The sequence below is a fragment of the Nicotiana sylvestris genome, chromosome 7 (assembly GCF_000393655.2).
Source record: "Nicotiana sylvestris chromosome 7, ASM39365v2, whole genome shotgun sequence".
In the NCBI taxonomy this organism is placed as follows: Eukaryota; Viridiplantae; Streptophyta; class Magnoliopsida; order Solanales; family Solanaceae; genus Nicotiana; species Nicotiana sylvestris.
In genome coordinates this window covers 168,417,309-168,428,470 of record NC_091063.1, presented here as the reverse complement: position 1 = coordinate 168,428,470, position 11,162 = coordinate 168,417,309, and the positions used below count along the sequence as shown (strand labels likewise).

The following is an 11,162-nucleotide window of genomic DNA, read 5'->3' as shown; positions in this document are numbered from 1 at the left end:
TCTGAAATAAACAAACAAATCCCGTTTCGATTGTCCTTTAATTGGAAAAACTCCTTCACCCCTCGCGGGGACAGAAAAAGGAGGTGTGACAATAGGTACGAGTCTCGGACCTATTCGAGTCGTTTAAAGATCAAAGATCAGAAGAAGTTGAAGACACGAATCTGATGACGTAAAAGAGTCTAAATACAGCATTGTAAGCACATGATTTTTGCCCTATGAAAGAATTACTCCCAAAAAATTCAACCCCTCGCGGGGGCGGAAAAAGGAGGTGTGACAAGCATTATATCTTCTCCTAGAATCAACTATAAAAGGGGAAAGACTCAACATCTGTAAGGACACGAAATACTATTGAGATCTTACTAAAATACAAAACTATTTACTGCTTTATCGTCATTCTCAAAAATATTTTATTTTCGTCTCCTGATTATCAGTAACCCGAATTTCTTTCTAGCTTTGACCAAAGACTCAGATTTTTGGTTAAACACATATGTTTTACACATACTTAAATGAGAGAAATATTTCGTCTCTTTGAATATTGTATGTGTCGTACATGAATCAACTAAACAAATATTTTTACAATTGAACTTTGATCCAAGTTTGCTTTGTGGAATATCCATATTTGCTTAGTATTCTCAAAGAGCTTCTTGAGACGGTAGAGTCTCGTGCTGATAACGTGAAATAAAACAGTGAAGAAGAATATTGCAAAGAAAGAGAGAGAGAATTCTTATTGCTTTTAGATGAATTACAATGGAATAGAACCCTCTATTTATAGGAAAATAGTGACTTAGCCACCAAGTAATAATCCCTAGAATTTCTTTAAATATAAACATTCATCATAATAAAATTCTATTTATAACATACTTATATATATATATATATATATATATGTATATATATAATTCCAAATTTAGTGGAGTCAGTAACCTCTCTTCTACTAACATAGGTCCACCTTGCATATACTTTTTATATCAAGAAACAACAAATCACATCGTGCAACATTATCTATCAAATCACAAATTTGTTCTGACGTGAAAAAAAAAAAGAAAGAAAGAAGAAGCGTGTCTATTATCAATGAATTACAAAATGACATAATGGCTTTTTGGTCACTTAAATTTGTCGGGTTTTTAAAAGCTGATATATAAATTTGCTACTTTTTCATTTGAACACTCGAACTCATTTTTCCCGTAACTAATAAACACATCTGATAAGAGACCATGCACGTGTGTATTGCACATACACATATGTGTTCATCCAGTCAGCAAATGACCAATGGATGTCTTGAACGTCAAGGGCATAAAAACCCTAACCCAACAGATCGAGGTCCCCTCTTTTATTCCAATGAGCTCTAGTATTCCAATGAAAAAATTGAAAGTTTATGTATTGACTTTTAAAACCCCGTCAAATATAAGTGGCCAGAAAGCCATTCTACCTAAATTTAATGAATCTCTTTGAAAAAAGCTTGTGGTATAGATACTGAACTGGTGATTGGAAATAACATCTTATGATTATATATTAGTTTCCATTCATTTCATTGTAACTTATCTCGTGAATATATATCTAAATGATTTGTTCGTTTGTTGACCAAAAATAGTGTAGTTTTTTTTTTTAAAATATTTATCTTTTACAGTGTCTCCTTAGAAATTTCTTTGTCTAGATGGAATGTGGCCTCACGTCCACTAAGACTGAATAGTACGTAATCCGCCCATAGTTTGGCAAATTAAACTCATATATTTAGCTGGAAGACAGAAGGATATATCCACCTTTTAATTTGTTGACATCCAACTTGTCCTTTTATACCATGGAATAAAAGAAATCTTGGTGACCGTCCAAGATTTTTTTTATAGTTGTGATGTTCGGGTTAGCTTACACGTATCTCGATTAATTTCACAGACCTATTATCTTTCATCAGCTAGTGGCGTATGCAGGACATCACAATTTGAAGAAGTGGACTAATGAACAAATCACTATAATGATAAGCGATGTCATTTTTTATACTTATCCTTAATATTTTATTTTTTATATACATATCTAGTAAAAACTTTCGACGAAGCAGTGTCCCGTGACAAGTGATACCGCATGCAACAAGGTACATACGCCCTTGCCACCAGCAATATGTATCAGATAACTCTATCTATCAAGACTTGGACAAATGAGAAGAAATTACATAGTATTTTCATCTCCACTGCGATTTAACCGCCAACATTTATGATCACTAAACTTCTAGACACCTACTTCTTGCAGTACCATAATCTTAGGACAATTCTTCGTTCAAGGGTGTGACCTAATAGTTAAAATACATATATATTTTGGAGATCATATTTCAAATTCTATATAAAAAGTAATAAGTAGATTCTTCTTATTTGAGTTTTGATTGGCAGAGTTACTGTTATTCATGAATCAATATAGAGATTAAGAAAGAAACGAAATTTTTTTAAATTTGTAATTTTAACTATATATGTCTATAAATTTGAAATGGAAAACGATATTACAATCTGACAAATAATGTACAACAAATATGAATTAAGGGTTGAGTTAGGTATCAAGTTGTAAGGTTTATGTTCCTTCTCTTTACATTTGTCCACTCCAAAAAAAGTAAAACAGAAAAACAAATAAAAAGTAATAAGTCAATTAAGATATATTCAATTAACATAGAAGAACATAAAAAGTTTTTCTTTCCTTTGAAAATTTAGTAATAGTACATTATTACAAAAGTCTACTTTACAAATTGTCAAATCAAAAAATATAAATAAGTAAATAAACAAATAAAAAACTAAGGAAAAAGAGGAAAAGCAAATGTGGCAAAGCTGAAATAACAAAAACGTGTCCTTAGAAATTTCTTCCCCCCTTTCCTTTATAAATATCTGCTCCCTCCAACTATCAATTCACCGCCACCGGCGACAAATATGAAATGACCAAATTACCCCTCTTCTGCTACAACAACAAACCGGCAAAATCGAAGGACTAGTTGGTAATTTCGTATGGGCGCATCATTGTCGAGCTTAACGGAGAACGAATCGACGGGACCAGGACTCGGTGACATACCGGAAAATTGCGTGGCATGCGTTTTTATGTACCTTACCCCACCGGAAATTTGTAATTTAGCTAGGCTTAACCGCGCATTTCGTGGCGCCGCATCTTCTGACACCGTTTGGAATTCTAAACTTCCGTCCAATTACCACCAGCTGCTCGACCTTTTGCCTCTGAGGGAAAAAATAAACGAGGGTCTTTCCAAGAAAGATATATTTGCTCTCCTATCTCGTCCTGTTCCATTTGATGATGGCAATAAGGTAATATATAGAACTTTTGGGGTGTTACTGTTATTTTCATTCTCTGATTGTAAATGATTAAGAATTTAAGTTTTTATGCATTGATGGTATTTACACAGGTCACTTAAAAAGTAACTGCAGTTAACTTTGTTTAATATCATTGATTGGTAACCTAGAATTAATGGTAAGTAACAAGTTATAACTGGTTAAATTACTTTGACGGTTTAAAAGTTCCATTTGATGATGGCAATAAGGTTCTAAGATCTAAGATGTACATTCTGTTTGAGGTTCTTAGTGCTATTTTTGTTGTTTTGATTGTAAATGGTTAAGAATTTAAGTTTTAAGCACTAACGGTTTAAAAAATATTTACAAAATAGGGTTGCTTAAAAGATAATTGCAATAAAATTTTGTTTAATATAATTGATTGGTAACCTAGAATAAAGAGTTACTAAGCAACATGATATAACATGTTAATATACACGGATCTACACGTTGAGTGTATATTACTTAAATCCAATTGTTAATTGGGTTTCTAGGTCAGAATTGATTTTGGGAAATTTAGTTTGGTGGTGTTTGAGATAATGTTTCTTTATGTTCTAATAAAGAAGTGTGAAAATTTCAAATCAACTGATAGTAGAATTGAAGTGGGAATCTGAATTCAGCTGTTTGACATTGATTATTATGTTGTGTTACCAAGTAGAGCTTCATATTGAGTTGGGTTTTTTTAAAGTGTTTTATTTTATTATATTAGAAGTCTCTCCATTCCAAAAAAGAATGGTGTTTGGAGTATGAGGATCGACTTATCCAATTATCTGTGTGAACACAAGTACTATATTCTGTTCTTTTTTACAATAAGGTGTATATTTAGAAACTACATGGGACGCTTTTATCATAGCGAATACATCTGAGGAATAGGCTCCCATTCTTTGTTAGTTTTTGGCTAAGTTGCTCTGACCTGGGTGCAGTATCGTGTACGGGTGCGGATCTAGAGGTCGGATCCTTCGTGATCTAAATTTTAAGATTCGGGGGTATGGATACGGGTGGGGATTCGACTGAAAATAATTCAAACATCTAAAATAGAGCTATAAAAATATACCTAATTATGAGACATTATGTGGAAGATTTACATGTAGCTTGTAGAGTGCACTCACTTTTCCCATGACTGCAAATCTGCACTAGCTTTTGTCTTGAGAAATCAAAATGCCAAATCTTATGTCAAATTCTCCGTAGTTTGTGGTCAAAGTACCCAATATTGATTAACCGGATTCGGTATGTATCCCACACCTATACTAGTGTTAGTGTCGTGTCGACACGTGTGCGGCACCATGAAGTTACTATTTGTAGAGAAGATTGGATGATATTGGTATAGAACCATAAAATTGTGTAGGTTCTCTATAAGAGTTTTTCCCACATAATAAAATTATTTACCTTATCGAAAAAAAGTTTTATGAATTACAAATTGTTATAGTTGAGAATATTTAAAAAGTTTTTGAAGAAATCGTAGTGTTAGAATAAACGGCTACACTTTCCAAATAGTAGTAGTGTCAAATAATTGGGAAAGAAGAAGTATTCTGAAGATTCTACTTCCTGGGCACCTGATTGGCAGGAAGAGGAAGTTTGAGTAATTTGTAGAGCTTCTTGTGTCATTGAATTTCATTTGTGGTTTGGTTTTTCTTTTTGGATGAAAATTGTTTGGATAAAGTATAATTGACACTTTGTTTTGCTAACATGTACTTTTCTTTTGATGTGGGAGAAATTGCAGGAAGTATGGTTGGATAGAATTAGTGGAAGGATTTGCATGTCTATCTCAACGAAAGCAATGCTGATAACTGGTGTTGAAGACAGGAGACATTGGAACTGGTTTCCCACAGAAGAGTCAAGGTTAGATTAGTATGTTCAAACTATATGCAATAAATGTCTTAACTGATTATTTAGATCACTCGATTAGAATACCCATAATAAAAAGGATCGCTAGTTTAGAGTAGTTGTTTATTTGGCATTAGCTTTCAGTTTATCTTCTTTTCCTCCTGCGAACCACAGACTGTTTGGAGCAAGTTGGTTCCACTTTCAAATGGAACTTCTCTGATCTTATGGCTGGTAAATGGTGAAGACAATGTTTGAGATTAATAGCCTCTAGTTTCTTTACCATTGAGGGTTATCAATGCATTCTTTGCATCTTTTTCTGTCCAATGAAATCTACCTTGTGCTGAGTTTCAAGGAAGGAGAATATTTAAGTTGAGTATCTGTTTGACTTATTTTCAGTGATACGGTGCTGACACTGTCCAAAAAAACAAAGTTAGGTGCTGATCAAGAGAATAGCTTCCACTGTCAGTAAAGTAGGATTTGAACCTCTATAGGCTACTTTTTTGGCCATTCGCAAAACTGTCAAAGCAGAAATCTCCTGGATATGTGGAAGTGTTCCTTTTCGTTTTCATGTTCTTTTGCTTTTCTTATTTTTGTGTGCCTGAGGGTAGAATAGAAGACAAGGAAACTGTGCTTTTCTTCCTCCCTCTTTGAGAGGTCTTGAAGACTTGAACCCTTTATTATTAGAGCATGTACTTGGATTGTTTTTGCAGTGTATAATATTAGGGCAGTAAGATTTGGATAAATTTGTGGAACGAGGAAGAAGATACACGGACAACTTATTAGTCATAGCCAATTTGTGAATTGTAATTAGGATTTTGGTCAGAAGTATAAATGTTATTCTTTTGGGATCAATACAGAAGTTACTATTGGCTAATTATGATTGGTATTTTTAATGGGTTGAGTGTTGGAAGCGGGCAAATTTTCATTTTCTCTGACTCAGCCACTTGGACCATTAAACTTACTTTATAGAGTTTATAAGACCAAATCATTTGTTCCAGAATTAAGAACACATATTTCCTTGACATATCTTGCGAATTAATTTAACAGTTCTGCAGTAATTTTCCATATCTGTAAAGAAAGTTTGAGAAATTACGGATGTTAAAACTTAGAATCCTGCCTATCAGCAACTAAAGATTAATATTATATGAGACCTTTAAAAGACGACTAACATGCTGTTTTAGACAATGTTATCACCAGTCACTAATTCCCTAGTTCACAAAGGCGATGGTTAGATTAAACCTTTTCATTGCAATATCTGATCATTCATGAGCCTCGGGCTTTATTCTGTTGGTTAACCATCCATGGCTTATGGGAGGTGGACAAGGTCCGTTTGCAGTTGTGCACGGCCATTTTTTCTTCTTCTCAGTCATTGGATTATACTGACTAGAAAACACCTGTGTTTTTTCCTCCTCATTCTTTTGTGATTCACTTTTTTATTTTGTATCCTCATTTTTCGTTCGGAAAAACCCAAATTGTTAAGGATGCCTAAAACATTGACATTCTAATATTTCTGCTGCCACAGGTTCCATGTTGTGGCATATTGCCAGCAGGTATGGTGGTTTGAAGTAAGCGGTTCAGTGAAGTTTCCATTTCCGCCGGATGTATACATGCTAACATTCAGGGTCCACCTTGGGAAATTTTACAAGAGACTTGGTCGACGTGTTTGCAACTTGGAGCACACTCATGGATGGGATTTAGGGCCAATGCGATATGAACTGACTACATCTGATGGACAGCATGCAGTGAGTGAGTACTTCATACATGATATCGAGCAAGATGATGCAAATGGAAATATAAAACGTGGCAACTGGATAGAATACAAGGTGGGTGAATTTATAGTCAGTAAATCAGATCCTGCAACTGAAGTTAGATTTTCAATGAAACAGATCGATTGCACACATTCCAAAGGTGGGCTTTGTGTAGATTCTGTATCAATTGCCCCAAGTAATCTGAAAGGGCGTCGACGAAAAGAGGTCTTGAAGTTTCAGTAAGTCATCTCTTGCTAGTTTTACCACTGCTCCCAGAAAGTTTTGGTTGGGGTTCCATTATACGGCTTATACTACCTAAAAACATTGGTATCGTGGAGGATAGTCATCGTAAAAATTCTTAGGTATTTTCCTCTGTACGTGTAAATGTACTATGTTGTATTTGGTCCAGTTTTGTTTCATAGAGTCTCATCTGTGGAAGATTAAGAAAATATACTTTGCTCGTCTGTCATGAGAAAAGGTTCGACTTCTTTAACTTTCTTTATGTACATATAAATACTCTTACAAATTCTTTTCAAATGTCTTTACTGCCACTTGTGTTTTCCTGTTTGCCTTCAGTGCTTGAAGTCTGCTTTGCTAGAATCCGCCCTCCTTGTAAAGCGCACCCTGCTGAGTTTCTATTCCTTTAATTGCTTTCTTGATGCGCTTGTACATTTATTGTACTTCTGAAGGCAAATATGTTAATGGTATTTTCATAACTAAACAACCTTCTTTATATTCTGGGCCAGGGTCATGGTCACTAGTATTTGACTGCATGTCTATTGCAACAAAGTTGCGCCTGATTTTGACATAAGAAGGCCTTCTTTTTCCTTTTGCTTCATCACTTTCTGGTGCTGAACATTAGGGGTCAGCCCCAACTTAGACCAATAGTCTTGCCTTCGATATTTTCTCGAGAAATTTTCATAAAGCATTATCTTTTAGTAGTAATTAGCCATCTATAGATACCATTTGCTATATTACGGATTATAAATACCTTTTATGTGGTTATAAGATGTATTTGATGTCTTTAAGCTATTGTATTCATGAATACAATAGCAAAAATAGGCGTGAATTAGGGAAGTCCAGCTAATTAGTTGTTGTATTCGACTGTATTCATGGAGTGAAACATGAGATTACAGCTGGACAAATTATTGTATTCTACTGTATTCGACTGTATTCACGGCGTGAAATAGGGGATTACATTGTTTTTAAAAGGGAAAGTGAATCAATTAACATAATAGACTCCTAATATAACTCAACAAACTCAATTATAATACAAATTTTGTATTTTCAGTTATAAAAAAGATTCTCTACCGAAAAATACCCCAAAAACATAGCAATCTTCAGAAAAATTATATAATACATCTGAATACATAAATTATATTAATTAAAAAAATATATGAATACATTCATGGCATATAGTGAGACAGTGAATACAATGAAATACATAGAATACAACGGGATACATTGAAATACAATGGAAAAAAACAGTGAATATAATGAAATACATGGAATACAACGAGATACATTGAATTACAATGAAAAAAAAGACAATGAATACAATGAAATACATGAAAATACATTTAAATATATTAACAAAAAATTAAGTTGCTCAGCCCCAAACTCCGTCGTCTTTGTTCAAGAACAAACCCTAATTTCCGGCGAATCTTCCTCGTTATGCCATCGGAATCACTGTCGCTCTCCGATGGATCCAAAGGAAGTGAATTTTCACGCGATTTAATGGCGGTGCCAGCACGAAAATGAGCTTGTCGGAAAGCGGAATGTGATGCCGTGGATAACGGCTGTTGACGTACGTTGCTGTTCGAGAAGAGTGGAATTGGTGATTGAACCAGGTGAATGAATGAGGCTCGAACGTATAAATAGTGATGCCATTTTGACCAATTCATTAGAGGCTTAACTACATTAGCCATTTTTGTTGCAACTACGTATTTAGTGGCTTAGGGCTATGAGGTAACCAAAATTAAATATTTTGCTATAAACCGTAAAAGGTATCTATAGAATATAATTTTTTTAAATGGTATTTATTTAAAATAAATACGGTGTTAACCTTTGCCATAGGAGGTAAAAATTCCTATTTTCTTTAGGATTAAGTAAATAATACCTAATTACAGAGTGTTAAAAGATAGTATTCATGTCATTCTTGTTGAATGACCTCCCTCTTTCACAGTAAAAAAGGCTACACTATAAGGTTTCAGTTCTGACTTCTGCCAAAGCAAAGGTAGGCTTGTGTTCTAACACAAAAGTTAGGCAATTCACAAAGCTTCTTACTAGGGCAATTTTTGGGAGAGAATATGGCTAGATTTAAACTACCTAATTTAACTCAAATAGATTTATAGTCTAATGGCATGAAAAGTTTAAAAGGATAATTTGGGCTAATATGAAATGCCTAATTCTGGATGCGCAAGAGTAATTTTAATTATTTTATCGTCCCACCAAAAAAAAAAAAAAATTTATCGTCCCTGTAGGGTAAATTTAAAACTTAGTGTTGTAAGGGCTGACATGGTCCAGGATTTCATGTCAATATAAAAATTCTTATTCGAACAAGAAGTCCTATAGTTTACGGTCTTTTTCTTTATATAGTAATTTGACATGTTGTTCCGCATCTCTCTATCAGTTTACTGAAAAGATAAAAATAGAAAGGACTCGAACTACCTTCTCATTATTCGGAGATAAATCATAGAACACGAAAAGCTATAAATTTTATAGAGGAGTGGGTTCTATGAAGTGATCTCAACATACATTCCGTTGGGTTCCCACTTCCCAAATGGAAGTATGTGAAAATTGGAATTAGGTTTCGCCCTTTTGTCTTTCCATGTTTCCCTTACAGCTTGTTTGGATGGTTGTTACATATTGTATTGTATCGTATTGTTACTTTAAATACGATGTTTGTATTGGTTGTTAATTAAATTTTATTGTATCGTACCGTTAAGTTTGTCGTTACGTAACGACGAAATGTGTCACTTTATGTAACGACTTATTTGGTGTGGTTGCGTCGTTATCTTGTCTTTTTCTCTCATCTCACTCTTCATTATTATTAAATAATTGTATTTTATCATTTACCCTACCTTTTTATATAATAAATTTATCCCGTATCATAGTTTTTCTTTATAATATTGCCAGTTAATTTTTCATATTGCTGATGCGTGATATCATGAAACAACATCAAACGATACAATCTATCCAAACATTGTATTCATCAAACGACACAGTACAATACAATACGATACATTATGAAACAATGTGTAACAACCATCCAAACAAGCTGTTAACATAGTTTATTCTCTTCCAACAAATATATTTATTTACTCGTACCAGTAAACTTGCATACTTGATAGCAAAGTGAAACTATAAAATTTACGATGACTTAATAGTTTATTTGTCTGCCGAATCATAAATCATTTAACCTTAAGTTTCCTTACTCTGCCCAAAACTAGTTGGTCACATTCTGCTGACATACTCTGGTGTGTGCAATATTGGTACCGATCTACTTGCAGCCTGCTATCGTTATCCTTTCAGGATATAAGAGTCGAATTTCTGGACACAAGTTTCGAACTTTAGGGCACGATATTCTAAAGTTTGAATTTTGAGGTTTAAACTCTAGGACACCGAGTCCTGAAATTTGAGCGAAATTGTCTTATCCTTAAATTCATTATAAACTGTGGATATATTTTAAACAATATACTTAAAAGTGGCTACCTGGTGTCATTTCCACCAGCGGAAGCTCGCAACCACAAGGGCCCGCCTCGCAAGGCCAGAGTGGGTTCAGCGATCAGCATTCGTTCGAAATATGTTAGGGGATCTTTCGCTTTTTCCAGATCTAGAGAGGTACGACAGGTCCTCCATCTCAGATTCCATCCGCGGCCATCTGATTCACCGGTATTTATGTCAAACTAATAAATAGAAGATATGTGTCTTTCGTACACACATTTATCGTTTAACTATGATATTGTGCTATGTATTCTCACTTGAATTTTTGACTGTTAAGATCAAATTTTAGTTTGTCATAAACACTTAGGTGCAGGTGCAGGTGCAGATAAATACTTTCCATATGACAACTATGACTAGATCCTTCTCCTTGCTAAAAATAGAGTTGTCTATCATTGATCTATCACTCAAATGTGGAACTTTGAGATTGACATAGGTCCACTGCATCTACATAACAAGGTATTGATACTTTCATCCGGACAAAAAAAGAGTCTCCTTTTTTATCTTTACATTCAATCTCTAACAACCCTTTCCACATGTGATATAAATTTCAGAAAAT

At 34.2% G+C, this 11,162-nt stretch overlaps 1 protein-coding gene across 1 annotated transcript; it reads left to right on the top strand.

Moving 5' to 3' along the window:
- The first annotated feature begins 2,658 nt into the window (after positions 1–2,658).
- Positions 2,659–7,431, top strand: LOC104210783 (F-box protein PP2-A15-like). The gene is made up of 3 exons (XM_009759748.2): positions 2,659–3,287; positions 5,029–5,147; positions 6,655–7,431. Exons 1-3 carry the CDS (start codon positions 2,979–2,981, stop codon positions 7,121–7,123), a joined length of 897 nt encoding a protein of 298 aa, XP_009758050.1. The 5' UTR covers positions 2,659–2,978; the 3' UTR covers positions 7,124–7,431.
- The last annotated feature ends 3,731 nt before the right edge of the window (positions 7,432–11,162 follow it).

What these genes read in the sequence shown, in the direction of transcription:
- LOC104210783 (XM_009759748.2), top strand. Translation starts at nt 2,979, where the DNA reads ATGGGCGCATCATTGTCGAGCTTAACGGAGAACGAATCGACGGGACCA. An exon ending in CATTTGATGATGGCAATAAG is followed by an intron (nt 3,288 to 5,028) that starts GTAATATATAGA and finishes GAGAAATTGCAG; the next exon opens with GAAGTATGGTTGGATAGAAT. An exon ending in TTTCCCACAGAAGAGTCAAG is followed by an intron (nt 5,148 to 6,654) that starts GTTAGATTAGTA and finishes CTGCTGCCACAG; the next exon opens with GTTCCATGTTGTGGCATATT.